General features: G+C 38.3%; 1 protein-coding gene across 1 annotated transcript in view; it reads right to left on the reverse strand.

Annotated features, from left to right (window-relative positions):
* The window catches only part of PARP1 (poly(ADP-ribose) polymerase 1), a 40,138-nt gene that overhangs the window by 1,618 nt on the left and 17,997 nt on the right, over positions 1–20,523 (reverse strand). The window contains exons 5-22 of the mRNA XM_060754169.2: positions 20,368–20,464; positions 19,368–19,484; positions 18,259–18,435; positions 16,914–17,055; positions 15,395–15,535; positions 14,507–14,749; positions 13,666–13,734; positions 12,867–12,999; positions 12,056–12,251; positions 10,191–10,319; positions 8,309–8,392; positions 7,148–7,270; positions 6,837–6,965; positions 6,181–6,279; positions 5,356–5,508; positions 2,178–2,305; positions 1,809–1,870; positions 1,161–1,275 (exon numbers count right to left, since the gene is read on the reverse strand). Coding sequence (XP_060610152.2) covers positions 1,161–1,275; positions 1,809–1,870; positions 2,178–2,305; positions 5,356–5,508; positions 6,181–6,279; positions 6,837–6,965; positions 7,148–7,270; positions 8,309–8,392; positions 10,191–10,319; positions 12,056–12,251; positions 12,867–12,999; positions 13,666–13,734; positions 14,507–14,749; positions 15,395–15,535; positions 16,914–17,055; positions 18,259–18,435; positions 19,368–19,484; positions 20,368–20,464 — 2,337 coding nt within the window. The remainder of the gene's footprint in view (positions 1–1,160; positions 1,276–1,808; positions 1,871–2,177; positions 2,306–5,355; positions 5,509–6,180; positions 6,280–6,836; positions 6,966–7,147; positions 7,271–8,308; positions 8,393–10,190; positions 10,320–12,055; positions 12,252–12,866; positions 13,000–13,665; positions 13,735–14,506; positions 14,750–15,394; positions 15,536–16,913; positions 17,056–18,258; positions 18,436–19,367; positions 19,485–20,367; positions 20,465–20,523) is intronic.

The raw sequence follows: 20,523 nt of genomic DNA on the forward strand, positions 1-20,523 counted from the left end.
CAGGAACTATAATTCAGGAGGATAAACAAAGCTCTTTTGAGGAGAATTGTAAATCTATCACCAAACTATAAATCGATTTATAGTTTATATTTAATACGATTAAGCCATGACAACATGATACAAAACAGATATAACTGCCAGTCAGTCTAAAGAAGACTTGTTAGATGGATCTATTTTCTCACCATGTAAGGCAGCTTCTGCTGTATTCTTAACAAAGAGTAAATTCTGAGCTAAACAGAGCACGCTGAAGATTATAATACCCAAGTATTAAGCCATGTTTGATGGTAGCAGGTTCTCCTAAAGGACATTCCACCATCTCCTGCCTCAAAGTGGCCACCTGACAAAGTGAATCAAGACAAATCATAAAGACCCATACATTTTCATTACAGATGCAGGCATGGGTTCATACTTGTGCCTCCAAGGCCAGAATCCAGTTTGTGAAATAAGGCCCCTGATCCTCCTTAAACCAGTGTTATTTGCTAAGTGATCCAATGGCAACCCACAAGCCATTGGCTTCTTGTCCATAGTGAGTCACTGCCACAATGGGCAGAAAAAGGAGTTGCTGATCCCCAGATAACTTGAGAGGTGCTACTCAACAGCCCACTTGTATTTTCCAAATGATTACTGTGCAGGGCATTCTTTTTCTGTGCCTGAGAAAATTATTATTATTACTATTATTTAGCTACCTCTCCCTGTGGCTCGAGGTGGAAACAATAACAAATAGTATCATAGTATTCCTGGTGGCGCAATGGGTTAAACCCTTGTGTTGGCAGGACTGCTGACTGAAAGGTCAGTGGTTCGAATCCGGGGAGTGGGGTGAGCTCCCGTCTGTCAGCTCTAACTTCTCATATGTGGATATAAGAGAAGCCTCCCACAGGATGGTAAAACATTTGGGTATTCCCTGGGCAACGTCCTTTCAGAAGGCTAAGTCTCTCATAACAGGAGCAACTTGCAGTTTCTGAAGTCGCTCCTGACACGAAAAAAAAATTATAGTGGCATAACTACACCAGAGATATGATGACTGAAGTAGAAACAGGCTGCTAGGAAACTGCCATCTTCTGGCAGACAGAAACAAACATCTTCTGGGTGGCTGACACTTTCTGTTTAGCAATTGTTACTGTAATATCGACATCACTAGAGAAATACTATTCAAAGGATACTCGTTATATAAAAGACAGGTATTGCTAACTCCAGATGGGATGCCAGGGCCTAAAGGAACGTCCACGCCATTAAGAGACACTGTGGCTGAAGGATCTGGTGCTGTTTTGCCCAAACCTTTATAGAAGAAAAACAAACAACATTCAAATGGATGAATTCACATTTGTGCTAAAAATAATTTTGAACATGTAGGTAACTTTACTCAAGAATAAAAGTACAGGCAATTCCCAAGTCATGAACAAGATAGATTTTATAGGTTTGTCCCCAAGTTGAATTTGTTTGTCAGTTGGAATAGGTACATTTTAAAAGTGTAACTCCATATATAGATATATATGGGAAATAAAATCCCTCAAAGGCTATAAGAGCAAAGTCTCATGTCCGTTTAGTCATTACAGAGGATCCTTGACTCCCATGGCACATTTAGGACTAAACATTTATACAGCACCAGTACTACTGCATCAACTATGTCATTTGAAATATCTCGAGAGAATGGGCTAAATCCAATGTCAGCCCTACCTGGAGGAGACCCAGTGAAATCAATTGAACTTTAGCTGCGACCAACATGTCTGACATATTTCAGTAGGCCCACTGTAGGTAGAATGAATAGATTTAGGTCAACATTTATAATATCATTTCCAGTGGGATTTTACCTTTGACGCTGTGTTTTCCTTTCGGTAACTTGGTTATATGAGAGGCATTTTTCAGTTCATACCTACCAAATAAAAAGAAGGACACATTCAAAACAGTACCTAGGTGTTTAAACAAAAGGAGTCCTCTGTTGCTAGTAAGAAATTCACAGTTACATCTGATAAAGAAGTTTTGTTGATTGAAGTTATTTAAGCATCTCACTGTTTTTGAATGTGCACCATAATTGTGTGCTCTGCTGACATTTGTACTTCTCAAATAATCTGCTATACAGTAAAGGCTTTTTAAAAAGTAAATCAAGCTCCCAAACTGGATTTTTGAAATGATCAGGTGTCATTCCATACTTGCAGAAGTACTTTCAAAATGCTACTCACATATTTCCAAGGGCAACTTCTCCCAGCAAGATTAAGCCTACTGAATCAGTCTGAGAAGTATGACAGTAGTTGGCACTCTTAGACACCATATCTGCAAAGTAGATACCTTTCCCAAACATGTAGCCAGTCTACAAGAAAAACAAATGGGCATGTTAACAGAAAATCTTATCTGTTGTCTACAAATCCCAACCGGGAAATTATTATGAAAAATATTCAGAGAATAACAGGGAGCCCACATGTTCTCATCCAGAGAAACCTTCATTCAGTAAACATACTACAGATTGACTCTCTTTTAGCCAAAATACTTTGGACCAAACATTTTTCAGATTTTGGAATGAACATATACAGAGCAAATGAAGGATGGGAAAGGGGGGCTAGTTACATGTCCAGTGCTCACTAAGTTCTTCCTCAAGAGTGAAAGGGCATGCAGGGGAGGGCTCTGCTTACACATGGCCCCTGTAAAAAGGAGACGTCTCTGCCACTTTCCTGGCTGTGTAAATGCGGTAAATAAATGTGTAAATAAATAAATAAATAAGGTAGAACATATCTTTTCTACCTTATTTATTTATCACATTTATACCCCACTCTTTTCACCCTGAAGGGGACTCAGAGCGGCCTTACAAAAGGCAACAATTCGATGCGGCAAAAATAAACACAAATAAAATAAACAAATACATTAAAATCCAAACAGTTCAAACATCAACATTGAAACCATCAATTAAAATCACACAATCCAAATAATAATTTAGAGCTGTTCCATTTGTCATTGTATTATTTCGTAATCACATACTGCACTGCTCAAAAAGTTACTGACCAAAGGCTTGGTCCCAAAACCACATTTTTAGTTTTTTCCTGAAGGTCAGAAGGGAGGGGGCTGATCAAATATCTCTAGGGAGGGAGTTCCATAGACAAGGGGTCATCACTGAGAAGGCCCTGTCTCTCGTCCCCATCAACTGCACCTGTGAAGACGGTCGGACCAAGAGCAGGGCCTCCCCCGACAATCTTAACCTCCGAGGTGGATCATAGAGGGTGACACCTTTTAGCAAAGTATCCTAGAAGAGAGGGGGAAATCCTTTCTCACTTCTCCATGAGTCCTTCATTCTCTCTGAGCTGGACAGAGGCACTGGCCAAATGAAATGTAATATGGAAGCATCTAAGATGTCAGCTTTTCAGGAGTTTTATGTAAGCAAAACTTCCCTCTCCCTTTCCCCCATTAGGATCCTTAAGAAAAATTCAGTTGGCAATGGACAAGTGACTACTCCCTTTCCTCCAAAGTGGGGGTCAGCTGCTGTTGGCAAAATGTACGGAGTTTTGGAGTATTATGGATTTCCCATCAAGGGAAACTCAACCTAAAATATTTATAAGATTAATAGAGAAAGGGTCAATAAGAGACAGGGTTTAATTGAGTAAGAACTTTCCCCATTGATGTTTTTACCTATAATTCTGTAACTGGAAATTAGGAAATACATTTCTTCCAGATTATATTAAACATCAGCTCTTTATTTCAATTTTTAAACCTTTACCTCCATCTGTTGAATCTGACAGCTTTTTTATTCAATAATCTGAAATTGTGATTCACTGTGATCTGGGTTGTACAGAATGAGTTGTCAGAGGCTGATGAACAGATGGTACTCCCCCAATGATGAAGATGGATCCGCTTGGCTTTCCATAGTACTTTTAGCTTTTGCACAATACATCATTTAGGTTTATAAAAATAGATATTTCTGCTTTTGAGTACATTCTTTTTCATATTTGTTAGTTTATTTTTTATTATAATTGATACATCTATTCAATTAACACATTTTTGCCATACAAGTCTCGATATACATTATTTCAAAAATCACTTTACCTCATACATTCCTTAGATGTGTATTTCCCATTACCCATGCCCCCCCCCCTTCCATTTCCCCCTCTTCCTGGAACAGCAATTCCAAATGATGTCATTGCATCAATTTAACCATGTGGAAAGCCTATTTCAAGGTGCTATATCTATCATCTCTGCTTATTTTGTCGGTTAGAATAGACCATTTCCTAATTTGTATGAATTAGGAAACCAGGAAATCAGAAGACAATTGTATACTTATTTTTCCTTTGATAAATGAAATCATTGATTATGTATTCCAAGAGATAATCCCACCAAATTTCCAAATCTCATTTTGTATTGTTTCTCCATCCTTGGGCTATGGTAGCCTGTCTTGCAGCTATCATATATTTTAGGATTTCTGTCCAATTATTGTAATCTTCCTTTGCCTCTATAGTGAGAGACACGAACCTGGCTTTATCCCACTTTAATTTTTCCCTATTATTTCTTCCATTACATTTCTTAATTTACTGTAATAATTCTTAATTTTTCTACAATCCCACTACATGTGGGAGAATGAACCTATTCCTCCACTCCTATGCCAACATTTGTTGGAGGTATTTCCCATTGTGTGAGCTAACTGAAGGAGGTTCTGTACCATTTAGAGATTATTTTCCGTTGGGGTTCTTTGATCCTCAAATGTTTAATTTTCTGAATGTTGTCAATCCATATAAAATAGATATTCCTGCTTTTGAGTTCATTTTTTCCCATTTTTGTTTGCTAGTATTCCACTTAAGGCACCCTGAGCAATAAGGCAAGACATTATGTTTGCAGTAATATTAATACCAATCTGAATCGGGAGTGGAACGCAAGCAAAGAAGAGGAAGCTCTCTTTCAGCCTACAAAACTGCCAAAGTGCTAAGGGGAAGTCTCTGAATATTACAAGGATTCCCAGCCAGTGGAGCTACTGCAACAAAGGAGTTGTGTGTTTCCTATAACCAGTACCAGCTGAAAATCTGGGCTTTGAACCAGCCAAAGTTCAAAGGCAACTCTTCAAAGGCAACTCCAAGTAGAATATGGTACACGAAACCAAACAGGAAGTAACTAAAGCATGCAACACCATTGCCAGATCTGGTTCCAAGAAAAACACTACAAGTCACTATGGAAAGAGTAACTTCCTGAAGTGTCTAGAGGTTTTTTTTAAATTGACCTGAGCTACATTTGAAATAATTCCAAATGACGCTTTTCCAATACCTTGTTGATTGAACATTTTCCTTCTTTCTACTGCAAGACATTACAGAGTGAGAGTTCCAAAACAGCGCAGGATAAATCATGCTTGGTACATGGAGCCAGCTGGCAAATTAGCAGTTTACATACCACAGGAGCTTCAGGGGGAGCTATTCGAAGACCTTGCGACAAAATACCAGCGTAGTTGGTCGCGCGAGAACCATGCCAGAGTAACTGACGATTGTGCAATTCTCGGAAAGGCTTATAACGCTGATTTTCTCCTTCACGTTCAATCTTGAAAATCTTTGCAAAGGAGAAAAAAAGGAGTTAATGTATGGCATAACAGTATTGCTGAACATTATTTTGACAGAAATATCTTAACTCTCTTAGTAAAGCATTTGTATATGTTCCAATGACATAGGTTAGCTGTAATCCAGTTAGAAAAATGAATGCGATTTTTAAAGATGCTTTGTAAGCACTCTTGATGAATGCTGTCACATTTCCTAGTTAACATCTGCCAGTGGATAGATAATTATGTAATGCTTCCCTTTGCCTTGGTCAGAGCAGGTTTTCTCCCATATCAGTCTTAAACATATGGGACAAGGTTAAATGCCCATTTCCAGTCTCTTTCATACAGACACCAAGTACAGTTGAGACCAATGAAGTAAAGCTAAGAGCAAATACAATCACACAGGAGTTTCGGTTTCTTTATAACAATTTTGACATAAATAATAAACAATTTAGCTAGGTGTTCAGTATAATGCATACACTAATGCCCAGCATGTAGAACAGTGGTTCTTAACCTATGGGTCTCCTGGTGTTTGGCCTACAACTCTCAGAAATTCCAGCCAGTTTGCCAGCTGTTAGGATTTCTAGGAGTTGAAGGCCAAAACATCTGAGGATCCACAGGTTGAGAACCACTGATGTAGAACAAGTCCTTATATATTTGAAATTCCAAATATTTGCAGAACTCACCTCCACAACTTCCAAGTCATATGCATTGTGGGTACTTGCATGGGTATTCTTAACGTACTGCTTTATGATCTTGGCTTCATCTGTGTCTTTGTCTACTACCTATGAAGGGAGTTGAAAAGAAAAATTAATGCTTCCGTGATTCTCATTTGGTTTTATCGTGAACAAAGTCAATAACAAAAACTAGACAAATCAGCAGTTCAAATCTGAGGAGAGCAGTTAAGCTCTCTCTGTCAGCTCCAGCTCCCCATACAGGGACATGAAAGAAGCCTCCCATAAGGATGGTAAAGCATCAAACATCCAGGTGTCATCTGGGCAACATCCTTGCAGACAGCCAATTCTTTCACACCAGAAGCAACTTGCAGTTTCTCAAGTCACTCCTGCCACACAAAAAAAAATAATTAAAATATTTGCCTAAATCTTACTGTTATTGCTTATTTTAGTACACTGATTTCAAAATCAATCAATCAATGGATTATGAAGTTAACAACCTGAGTGTCCAGAAGACAAGAGGGTACTTTCACCATTCAAGGACCAAATTGTTACAACTGCCTGGTATTTCCAAGCAGATACAAAATGTGCCATCCAAAATTTCCTGGGAAAATGGGAAAGAAATGATTGGGGTTGACTAGAAAACACCATATATTTCCCCTTCTCACCTTGATATCGGTCTTCAGTTTTTCATAGTTCACATCTATTGGATCCTTATCCCCATCCTGAGCACCACTCCTGAGTAGACTGTAGGCCACCTCAATGTCAAGCAGATTGTCCAGCATCTCCACTTTGGACTAAATAGGCAGGATGACATGGTTATTCCTCATAGTAAACAGAATCCAAATTGTCTGAGGCAAATGATGAATTTAACCAGAAATAATTTGAAACAAAATTGACATGAATGCCTGAGTACTAAAAGTAGAAGTATCAAAATGAAACTCTGTAGTTAAGCACCACATCTTTCCACCATCAATACCTTAATGTAGTCCAGACTGTTTAAAAGGGGAGGTTTTTTCATCCCAAAGTCATGAGGGATTAGAGTGTAAAAGCGATTGGAGAGATCCAGTATCTGTGAATCTGTGCCACCGTCAGAAACTGCCTATGAAAAGGAAAGGAAGCAGCAAAATGGACAAGGTTATGTTAAGACTGCAGTCTTGCATCCTTTGAAACAGCTGCAAAGTATTACTCCTAGAAGACATCAGATTTATATCTCCTCAAAACAGGAAAGACAAGAGACTCAACTGTCTTAATTAATACTCTGGGAGCTACTCCAGTGTTCCTTACAACGGAATTGAAATGTAAAGAAACAACAACACTGGGTTTATTCATAATGCTTGATTTTTTAAAACCTGCTTAGTAGTTTTTCAAATCTTAGGGGAGTTGCAGTGAAATAGTCATAAAACTGGATTTGAGCAAAATATTCTAACCTAAGAAAACATGCAGTCCAAAAAAAGAAAAAAAGGAAAAAAGAAAGAGTATTTAATATTTAAGCAGCTACTGGGGTCTGTGCCAATAGATCTTTCAAGAGCAGACTATAATTTTTTTGTGAGCTTGAGTTTCAGCCATCAAGAAATGGTCTTATGAATGTGATGTTGAATTCCCTGGTAATATTCAGACTAGAAAAACCAGAGAGCAAAGTAGAAACTTTGGCTTAACCCTAATTAGCATTTCTAGCCTCTCCTTACTGCTTGTTAGAGAACAATGGCACCCTAAAAAAGCATTAAGCCAAATTAGTTAGCGGTAAGAAACACAATGCCAAGTCCAACTTGAAAGCATTAACTTCAACTGCTTCCTCTACTGTTCACTTAGAAGACTTTGAATCCTGAAGGACCAAATTAGGACAATTCCTGGGCCAATTTGTAGGGAGGTCATTACATAGTCAAACCATGTCCTTTCTGTGCCACCATTCTGATTAACATTAATAACTTCCTCCAGCAAGAAAGGGAAATTGAAACAGAACAAAGCCATCTTTTCACTACATACACATGAGTTTACACTGTAAAAAACCCCTTAGTTTAATAATGCTAAACTGTAATTTACTGTGAGAGAAGAAAAGTGAGAATTCAGTTAACTCCCAGCACAGAATATCTTATGAATTCCCCGCATTATTAGAAAAGTTCCTGTTTTTAATGCTCACCTGCTGAACCTCATTAAGGATGGAGTATGCACTCTGGATCTGCCTCTTACTTAGCTTCCCCAAAGGCATTTTCTGGAGGTCAATCTAAAGAAAAAGATAAATGGAAGTAATTAAACCAAGACTTCATTATTTGAAAACACCCAGGAAATAAGCTGGTGAAAAAAAACACTCAGCACATGTATCATTATGCTTCACAGAAAAAGCATCAACAATTTTTTGCAGGCAGGGCTTAACTCTATTTAAGGTCATCTAGTGAGGTCATCCAGAGTTTTGGAGTCCAATGCCATCTCTATGCAGATGAAACCCAACTCTACTATTCCTTTCCACCAAATTCCAAGGAAATCGTTCAGATTCTGGATCAGTGACCGGCTGCTGTGATGAACTGGATGAGGGCTAACAAACTGAAGCTTAATCCTGACAAGACAGAGGTCCTTCTTGTCAGTCTTGCGGCCAATTGGGTGGCAACCTGTGCTCAATGGGGGTTACACTTCCCCGAGGTCACAGTTCCGCAGTCTGGGGGGTCCTCCTGGACTCAACACTGAAGTTTGATGCTCAGGTGTCAGTGATGGCCAGGAGGGCCTTTGCACAGTTAAAGCTTGTGCACCACCTGCGACAACACCTTGAGAAGTCTAACTTGGCCATGGTGGTCCATGCCTTAGTTACCTCCAGATTGGATTATTGCAATGTGCTCTACATGGGCTGCCTCTGAAGACGGGCCAAGAAATTGCAATTGGTACAAAGGTTGGTGGCCAGGTTGCTAACTGGAGCCAATTATAGGGAGGAGACAACCCCCCTCTATTAAAACAGCTCAATTGGCTGCCGATAAGTTTCCAGTTCCAAGTCTAGATGCAGGTTATTACCTACAAAACTCTAAATGGTTTGGGTCCAGTCTACCTTTGCAATCACACCCTCCCCTATGAACCTGCGCAAGCTTTAAGATCTGCTGGGGAGGCCCTTCTCTCGCTTCCACCTCAGTCACAAGAGAAGTTGGTGGGGATGAGAGACAAGGCATTCACATTGGTGGCCCCCTGGCTCTGGAACTCTCTCCCTAAGGGGAATTAGATTAGCGCCCACCCTGTCCACTTTCCGTAAAGACCTAAAATCCTGGATGTTCCAATGTGCTTTTGATTAATCCAGTTCACTAGATGATTTGGCTCCTCCAGCCATAACTTAATACTTGGCTCTTGCACTTTATCATTATCTCTCCCCTTTGGGTTGGCTTGTCTAGCCCTAATGTGGCTACTGGCCCTTGCATTTTACTATCAGCTCATCCTGGCAATTGTACTACACAAGCCCTTGCCTCGCCCTTAGTTTTGAGCATGTCCACTGTGCTTGGATACTGTTGTTGATTATGTTTTTATGATGTTTTATATTTATTTTATTGTGCTATTTTTAAACTGTGTTGACTGGGCTTGGTCCCCATGTAAGGCGCCCTGAGTCCCTTCGGGGAGATGGTGGTGGGATACAGAATAAAGTTATATTATTAAATTATTATTAAAAGCCCACATAAATTGGTCAGTCTACAGACATTGTAAATTCCTACAGGACCCTTACTTCCTCAACTTCACTTCGTAAATTTCATGCTTAAAGATATCAACACTCAAAACCACACTCCTCAAGAAAACTTCTCAAATCAAAGGGAAATAATGCGGGGGGGGGGGGGGGGGGGAGGGGAGCAATGCAATTTTAATCCAAGTTTGTTTTCTTTAAACTCATGATCTGCGTATGGACTCTGTTCATGGACAGCTTCTATGCTATTTGTTGTAAAGCTATGTCAAAAGCTATATTAAAAATCATGCAGTGGAAAATACCAATAAACCAGTGTCTTAATATGACAAAAATGAGAACATGAAATAGTTCAAAGTCTGTGATGATTAATAACCTCAAATTCCACCATGGCCTTCTTCATGCTTTCCACATCAAAGATCATCTTAATAAGGTCTTGGACTGCCTTGTGAAGCTTTGATTTGGTTCCTGCACTCACTGTCAGTTTCTTTACCGCTTCTTCATCCTTGTGGGAGGAAAAGGAGAGAGTGTGTATGCGGGCCACACACATTTACAGATTAGGAAGCAAAATCTTGGGAGAGAGTAAGCATTCCAATTTATCAACTGATCTTAGAAATAAATCCACCCTGCCTGAAACTACCATATATATACTCAAGTATAAGCCAACCTGAATATAAGCCAAGGGACTTAATTTTACCACAAAAACTGTGAAAATGTATTGACTCAACTATAAGCCAAGGTTGGGAAATGAGGAAGCTACTGGTAAATTTCAAAATAAAAATACATACCAATAAAATTACATTAATGGAGGCATCAGTAAATGTTTTTGAATATTTACATAAAACTGTAATTTAAGATAAGACTGTCCAACTCTAATTGAACCATAAGTCTAACCTTCTTCAATGTAAATGTGCTAACATATCCTTCCAATAATATTGGAGTTAAATAATAAATGTAATAAAAATAACAATAGAGTAAAAAATGGAAATGTAATAATAACAGTAAAATAATGACTGTAATGATAATAATAATAATAATATAGTAAAACAATAAATGTAGTAATAATAAGAGTAAAATAATAACTGTAATAATAGAGTAAAATAATGTAAATGTAATAAAAATATAGTAAAATAATAAATGTAACAACAACAACAACAGAGTAAAGTAATAAATAATCCTGACTCGAGTATAAGCCAAGGGGGGCTTTTTCTGCCTAAAAAAGGGCTGAAAACTTGATTTATATTCGAGTATATGCAGTACGTTTTAAATTCTGTTCTAAACAATAACCCATTATTTTCTTCAGAGAAAAAAAAAACTGATGACAAATTTTGTTCAATTAGATCACTCAAGTAAAAGCTGTGGCTCCTAGAAGAAAAACAATATCCAAGATAGGAGATCATATGGAGCTTTGAATGGACATTACTGAACTTTCTGGAGTTAATTTTATGTCCCCGAATGTTGTGAAATGGAGGGGATAAAATGGCCCTCCAAAGTCCTAAAATTTCTATTCCCAGGAGAAACCAGGAGGCCTCATTCCTGCTTGCCTTTTGCAGGCGAATGAGGACATATCTCTGACATCATTTATGTCGGGGATGATGAGGGAGGTTGTGGGTGGCCTTTGGGGTGGGGAGGGATGTTTAGCTTTTAAATACAGTTTTAATTGTATTTTAACTGTTTTCACTTTTGTCTCCATGACACAAATACTCTTTTAAAAATATTTGGTAGCTGCCTTGTTTTGGATTGTATCATGTTGTTGTTAGCCACTTTGAGTCCTGATGGGAAGAAAGACAGGATAGAAATAAAATAAACAAATACTCCCAAAGACTGGCAAGTTAACCACCCCTGCCATACCCAGCTGAATTGTCATTTGGTTACTTCCATGATTCCAGAAAACCTATTAAAATGAACTCAGCTTGTATTGCTGTCTAATATAACCATTATTGTTAAATCAGTTTATGCACAACCAAGTCTGGATTCATCTCAGTATTTGATCAAACAAGGCTGTACGCATGTCCTGGTGTTCTCCCAAATAATCCAAAGTATTTCCTATATGTGTTGATTGGGATGTACAGTGTGCAGAGTACCAGACATTCTTGGACTGCAGCTCTCATCAGCTCTCACCACTGGCTGGCTCTATTGTCTGTTGAAGGACCTGTTAGTCCTTCAAAAGATAAAGACAGCAAGATGCACCACACCTCATATGTTTCCAAAGAAGTGATTTTTGAGGGTAGCCATCATTACCTGTCCATAGTCTATTTCCAGAGGGTAGAATTTCTTGGGATACTTTGTGAAATTTTTGGAATGCCAGGAGTTCCCTGTCTTTTCCTCATACAGATTCAGGAAATGTTCAATGGCTTCTTCTTTAGATGGCATCTGTTCTAGTTTATTGCTCCCAATGGTTGTGCCAACACGACCCCAGGAACGGAAAACCCAGTATCTACAATAAAAAGGAAATATGACAGAAAATTGTTTGAGAGGAGAACATGCTTACAAATTCACATCCCATTAGTCCATGTGTTCATTTCCAACAGCTGCAATGAACTGATCTGCCTATTGTCCTCTACCTACATAATGTCACAATGACCTGAGAAAAAAACATAATTACAGAAGAACCCAAAACCCTTGTGGATTTAGGAGCTGTGAAATATTGAGATTCCAAACCTAATGACAACAAAATCCTATTTGCAGTTTTGACTTTTGCAAATTTTATTTATTTATTTATGTACTCTACCCTGAAGGGGACTCAAAGCGGCTTTGCGTATGGCAATTATTCAGTGCCTTTGAACAAGATATTTTCTTGTTAGACTGTAGCCTGAAAGTTGTTTTTGATGTAACAGAGCTACTAGGCTTCTGCACAACTCCTTCTGGCACTGGATTCACATAATCCTTTTAGGAGAATGGAAAAAAGAATTAACGAGTGGCGTTCAGCAGTTCTGCTCAGGTCTCTCACTATTAAAAGGTATCACATGTAACAAACAAACTTCCCTAAAGAAGCCAAGCTACAAAAGAAGTGTGTCAGAGAATTCCCATTTAGGAACACAGAAAAACAAACCTGAGTTCTCTGTCATCTTCCAGTAATTGAAGCTTATAATATGAATTTGTTCCCCTGACGATATCAACCAGACCAAGAGTGGCACTGAAGATTTTACCACCTTTTTCAAAGACATGAGCAGAATCTTCCAAGCCTTACAAAGAGAAAAAAGAGAGAATATGAATGAGAGTTAAAGAGAAACACATTTCCCTTATACTAATCATTAGTTGAACTAGAACACCAGTCCTAATCAGCATGGGAATGCCTTCATTTTCCTTCTTATTTCAAATAGAAAGACGTTTCAAAAGAGAATTTCAACAGTCTGCAATTTATTTTACATTATTTTATTTGTTTTACTCTTTCCCATCCTACCAGAGCAGCTTTACTCCCCCCTCCCTGCAGACATAATTTTGCTTTGATTTATTGTCCAAAGCCATTGCTCCAGTTGACAAAGTGCAATTTTTTGACACCGTAATAGCAATCATGATGCAATTCCTTCCTCATTTCTAGGTTGTTTCCCTCCCTCTCTCCATCCCACCATAAATTTGCTATAGTTGTAGATTCAGATGTTATAAGTCAAGGTGTAAACAAACCAGAGTCCATAAGACAAAACATACAGCAAGACTGGTCTGTGGCAGGTTAAGGAAACATGGCTTGTTCATGGGAATGCACATTGCAACAAACCATGATGCAGGAAAGTGTTCATAACGGACAAGAGGTTGGGCACTTACATACATTAAAGCCTCCCCAGTCCTAAAGTTATCACAGAATACTCAATACTAAGATATATCCACATCTATATATGGCTTTCTGAAATCACCTGAATCAGGATCTACAGCAGCACCCCCTTTCACTGTCAGCTTCATTTTCTTTTCAGACTTACTGGTTCCTAGACAAAGTGAAAGAGAAGAGAAGGAAGAAAATAAGAATACAATGGTGAGTTAAATCAGCTCAAACATGGATAATAATAACAACAACAACTTTATTTGTATCCCACCCCATCTCCCCAAGGGGACTTAGAGTGGTTTACAACACAATATCAGTGTAAAATATTGTTAATGACATTTTTTGCATTTCTGTATTTCTTATAAAAAAAATAAAGCTGGAGGTGGCATCTTCATCTTAAAGGAATCATTGTTCTTTCCTCATACACAAAGATGATGCCTGATATGAGATATACGTGAGTAACCCAGGAGGCAAAAGTGAAGTTGGGAGAACTTTTGCCCTTCAAATATTAAAGATTTAAACTCCCATGGCTCCTTATTATTGTCACAGTGGATGAAATGGGAACTACGACCAAAACATATAGAAGGCCAAGTATCCCCACCGTTTGCAAGGGAATCTGAAATAGAGGATAACACCAATAATTTGTGAAATTATGAACTCATGTCCAAGTTGATCACCAGAACATGAGAGAAGCCTCCCACAGGATGGTAAAACATTCAGGGTTCCCCTGGGTAACATCCTTACAGACTGCCAATTCTCTCACACTAGAAGCAACGTGCAGTTTCTCAAGTCACTCCTGACATGAAGGGGAAAAAAAAAGCAATAGGATGAGTTTTTGGATTCCCTACAGGCAGCTAGCACCATCACTCTGTCAAGCAACGACAACAAGACAAAGGACTGGAGATGTCATGGTTACATTTTGTGTTCCCCTTCACCTTGTTCTTCCTTGTTCTTCCCAATGCTTTTCATGTTCGAGTGTCCGCTGGATTTTTCTGCCACAAACACCTCTTTGTGCTCCTGCTTGACCTCTGTGCCCCACGGAGAGAGCGCATGGAGTGACAAAAGCTCCTGGAAACCTTTGCTGGAGGACTTTGCGTCCTGGAGGAACTCCTCTGAGACAACGCGCACCTGGGCCTGTTTCACCTCCTCCATCTTCTTATTCATCTTGTCAATTTCCTCTGAAAAGTTATTAACAGGAGTTAGGGGAAAGGGTGGAGAATAAAAGAAAAAAGCAAATCTGAACATCAGGGAACATCAGATACTTTTTTCAAATGGGCATGAAACCTGTGATTTAGAGGCAGAGCTAATCTGATTCACTGACTCTCAGGCTCACAGGAAGAGAACATGGGAACATTAATTTTTTGTAATAAACTGGAAGGTAGATCCCCAAAAACATTTTTCCAAATTTATTTATTTATTTGCTATATTTATATATTGCCTTTCTCAGCCCGTAGGCCACTCATTTTGAATGGAATGTTTTATATTCAGTCACACCATCTATTTCTGTATTACCCTTTACAAGGTTAGATTCCAAACTAGGCAATGAAGACAAAGCATATTCAGTGGATACAAAGTGTTGAGAATGAATTTTGAGAAGGAAAACTTTGGAGTGGATGATGGCATGCAGTCTCGCATCACCCTAGTAACGGTTCTTACTTCTTATGTCTTCAAAACGTTTGAAGAGTTGAAACATTTGTATTTATTTCTGAAGCCTTCCACACAGACCCTACCCCATCACTAGCTGTTATTCCTTTTCCAAATTGCACTACCTTAACACTTCTGCTAATTGAAGTTTGTTAATGAAACCGAAAACAATTACTTACTTTGTGAGCTTATGCACAAGTTTGCTCTATTCACAGTAGCTGTCACCTTTCCTCCAAGTTCTTCAACAGCAGATTTGATTTCATCCTTGTTTTTTGACAATTTCCCAAGGACTAAAATCTTCATGCTATTTAATGGTTTATCTGTTCATTCATGTGTAAATGTGTAGATTATGATTGGTAGATTAGGTGAGAAAGGGGGAAGAAAGACATACAAAATTATTTATATATTCAAAGCATGCATTTTAATAATAATAATAATAATAATAATAATAATACAAAACTTTATTTATAACCTGCCCTCTCTCCCCAAAGGGACTCAGGGCGGTTTCCAAAGTATAACAAAATGGCAAACATTCAATGCCAAAAACAAACAAACAATAATCAAGATGAAACATATAATAATAATAATAATAATAATAATAATAACAACAATAATAACTTTATACCCCGCCTCCATCTCCCCAAAGGGACTCGAGATGGCTTAAATGGGGACGAACCCAGACAAACATAGATTAAAACACAACACAATAAAATAAAACAAACACATCATAACAACATAACACAACATCCTAAAACAATCCAGAGTAATAAAAACTGAACACGGAGGTCTAGGAACTTGTGCAATAGTTTCAGGACAAGGGCTACTGGAGAAGTGCAAAAGCCGATAATAGTTAGGGCTGAAGGGTGATGTCATTTGGCATTTTAAAACGCCAGGTCTATAGAGCAGGGAGCAAGGATAGAGTGCAGGACCTGATAGTAAATTACAGTTAGAGGGTCAATTATCTGGTGAATTGTTTAATCATAGGCACAGTGGAACATAAATAAACTAAATATAACTAAAAACATAATGTAACATAAAAATAAGATAAATAAACTAAAAATAAACTAAATATAACTTATAAACAACCAAAATTAACCGGGGTTAAACTAGATAAACATAATATAACACAACGAGTCAAACCAATTAAAACACAATACATTAAAAACATAGCAGGATGAGGTAGATATAAGATGTCAAGGTGAGGATCTTTGTAAAGTATGCTAATCCTCCTCCTCTCTATAAGCTAGATTGCACAAGTAGGTCTTTTAAAGCTTTTTAAAGGAGAGGAGAAGGGGCCGTTTTTAGTTCTTTAGAGAGGGAGTTCCAGACGCAGGGAGCAGCCACTGAGATGAACCCCTCTCTCCTTCCCACCAACCGTGCCTGGGACAGGAGTGGGACTGAGAGCATTTTAAGCTAAGAGAATCCAATTTTAACAACAAAAAAAACCCTGTGCATAACAGTTTATATTGAGTATTCTGGGCAGTGAGAACCTATTCTTCCTTTTATTTTGTTGGATCTGCAACTCCTTTGGTTGCTGGCTGTGTTCTGTGTAACTTTCAATCAATATTGTTGCGTTTTTAAAAATAATATCACAACGTATTTTTATGTATTGTTTTAGGCTATGACAGTATTTAAATCCAGTATTTTTTTTTTAAAAAAATTCTTTAATAGAAACACTGGCCCACATGCCCCACTTACCTGCTGGGGTGGTGGAGTTTTCTATAACAGGCACGGAAACTGCTGGAGGTGGTATAGAGTTTGTAGATACAGCCTCTGGAGAGAAAGCTCTTTCCTGCTTTTTAAACTTGAATTTCTTCAGGTATGTGATTTCCCGAAAGGCCTGTGTTTCAGGAACATATGGAAAGAGATTTTTTTTAAAAAAAAGAAATAAATAAAAAGATATTACAGGAGGGAGGAATCCCATATAGCAGTGGTTCCCAACCTGTGGTCTGTGGATCACCAGTGATCCGCAAGAAAGAAAATATGGTCCATGGCCTCACCATGACTACACCGTTGCCTCAAAAATATGGATTTCTGTGGGCGAGCAGATGGCAGCTACTGGATGGCATATGTTCTGTATCAGAAAGTAGAGCTGATATGGTCTGTGCAATGCAATTTTCTGAATCAGTACCCCAAGTAACCAAACCAAATCTAAAGTTGACCAAAAACTGATTTGTAACCCTTTTGGTGCTAATGTTGGAGAGTGGTCCCTGGTCAAAAAAAGGTTGGGAACTACTGCCATAGAGTAAAACAATGAGATTCTGGAATGCTCCCAAACAACTTAAGAGCTCATCTGTAATAAATAGTTTTGTTAGAGATCAAAATGCATCACTAGTATGCCACAAACAGTATGGGATAAGAAACTTGTTTAGAAATAGAAGTATGGTATAATCATAGTTTTTCTAGATGAGTTTAAATTTAGACAAAAGCCACCTTCTTATCTGTTTCACTATATTTCCTAAACCAAAAACATATATACGTTCCATGCTTCTAATGCAATTTATATGGCTAAGAACAACTTACAATTAAAATCATAATAATAATAATAATACCAATAACAAAAACAGAAGCAAGTTCAGTCAACAGAAGCCCAACAAAACATCATTTGTTCAGCAGAATATTTTTCACATAATCAAAATTCAGGGAGCACATTATTCTGTGATCTTGGGTGTAATTGTGTTTTCTCCATATAAGTGGCAAAAAAAACCAGATCTTCTCCACCAGATCTTAGCGAGCAGCAGCTGATGCAGATCCAAACTAGCCAAACAAACATATGGATCTGTTACCCCTGGAAAACACTTGAGTGCAAACCCTTGAGGCGGAGGGAGAAGAGGAAGGGCACAAAGGAGGTACCGAAATGCAGAATAGCAAAGTGAGGGCAGTTGGGGGCTAGGACATTTCATGGAGCAATGACGGTGAAGCTGAAAGAGAAACAGACTCCCCCTTATCTCCCAGATGTGCTTCCTCCATCCATTCATCATGATATTTCAGATATTTACACCTAGTTGAATGAACAAGCCATTAAACAAGCTGCATTTTCTACCTTTGGGATGATCCATTCTTTCCTGTTGGGGGAATGTGTCTTTGCAACACATTTGGTCCAAGCCGTGATGTCCCCAGTGCAGTAGTAAGCATCACATTTGAACACAAACTGGCCTTTGCACTCCTCACAGGGCAGCAAAGCCCCAAAAGCCATCCCATCTGCCACACGGTCCAAGATCTATAGCAAAAGAATGGCAGGAAGAGACAGGAAACAACAGAAGACATATTTATGGCACTTCGCTGTGCAACACAGTCGCAGAGCAACCCCATGCATCTTCATAGTCTGATCTGCATATGGTGACCATATAGATCTTTCTCAGCCTGGCCAGAAGTTGGAATATTAATTTTTTAGACAATAGTTCTTATACCACTTCAGCTCTTGTGGCCAGTAGCCATGTGGGCTGGGGTATTCTGGCAATTATAGTCCCCCAAAGTATATTTTCTGACTCCATTTGGAGACATATGAAACAAAGGAGGGGTGGGGAAGCTTTCACTTCTTCAGTGTTTATGGGAAACTCCTATTATTCTTCACCAATACAAGGTCAACCAGAGCTGTTAGGAACCAGAGAGGTCACCTAATCACGGAGCACAAGTCAGCACTATTCAGCACTGTACCTACTTCACTATATTTACTCATTTGAAAACATATATACATCCCATCCTTCCAGTGCAATTCACATGGCTAAGAGCAACTTGCAATTAAAATAAGAATACCAAAAACAAAAACAGAAGGAAGTTGCCTGATAAATCTACATTTGTGAGTGACAACATGTTTGGTTTCTCTGAAAAAGCGAAATTCCATATTGGGGGCCATTAGGAAAGCAACTGATAATAAAATAATCTGCCAGAAAATTTCAGCAGCTCATGGAAGATTGCACAGTGAGAAACCAACATGTCGAACCTGCCCTAGTTGCTCACCAATTTTAAATGCTCATGATTTCTAGACTTATAGATGAGTTTTTAGAGTATGTTACAGGAATGCCAATATATTTATGAGATCCTGACTTTCTCACACCTATTTCAAAGATGTGATATATATATATATATATATATATATATATATATATATATATATATATAATAATGGCTGTATAATGAAGTCTAACTCACAGCAGATTCTCCAGAAGGAACTTCCTGTTTGTTGGCAATTAGGAGCTCTTTGAGGTCATTGGTGGAACATGCTTTCTTTAGTTCATCTTTGATGTTCCAGATCAGCTCTGTCTGCTCCTGTGGACGTAACCCAGCACAAATGAGATTAGTCTTAATGGACGTCAGTACACAGCTAAACCTCCTATACACTATGGTTCGGTCTTACGAAGAAGTCTCACCAATAAGAAAGATTATTTTTGTTGGTGGCATTAAAAGCAAGAGAGGCAATCCACTTCTAAGCCAAATATTCTGGGTTCCTAGATGCTGATGAACTACAGCTCCCAGGATCCTTATCACTGGCTATGCTTCTGGGAGTGGTCTATCCAGAACTCAAGTAGGGAGCTATTGCTGTTGAAAATGAGACAGCTGGCATGAGCTTGCAACTTTTTAAATTACTTGTTTCCAAGTGAAATGGTGCTGACATTAGAAGTACTTTCAGCTTCTCATTCAACACATCGCAAACCATCTGTGGACTTGAAATCAAATTCAGGACAGTGCCAATATAGAAGAATCGCATGCCAGGAGAAAAATCTATGCCTTGGATACCAGACCAGGAGAAAACCGACACAGAAATTAAATTACACTACTTTAAATTAATAACAATTTTTATTCCTGGGTTATAAATGTCATTCCCTAATTGGTTCTATCATAAAAACCTGGAAAACGTTTATTAAACTGCAAAAACTTTGTCTTTGAGGAACATCCTGCAGCACATTTTGCTATAGTTCTTAAATGAATATGTCATCGAGTCTCAATCAATTCAACATAGTTTGTGGCAGCCACAAAAACCAAGTAAGTACCACACAATTACACAGAAATAACACTTTTAAACCAGGAAAAGATTTTTTTTTTCAAATTTGGTTACATAGTGTAAGAGGGCAATTAATCCAAACTAATTTTGTGCTTTTGAATTCTGTTTAAAAAGAGGTTTAAAAGACTGGTTGGTCATCAGAAAACAAACCTTTAGCAGTTTTTCCTGTTTTGATGGCTTTTCTTTCTCCTTTTTTGGTTTCTTTTTAGATACCACAGTAGCATCTACTTCATCTCCTTTTCTCTTTCTGAAAGTGATGGAAAATAAAAACATCCTTGTAGAATTAATGACTTCAGGTTATAAACA

Source organism: Anolis sagrei, chromosome 1 (assembly GCF_037176765.1).
Source record: "Anolis sagrei isolate rAnoSag1 chromosome 1, rAnoSag1.mat, whole genome shotgun sequence".
Taxonomy (NCBI): Eukaryota; Metazoa; Chordata; class Lepidosauria; order Squamata; family Dactyloidae; genus Anolis; species Anolis sagrei.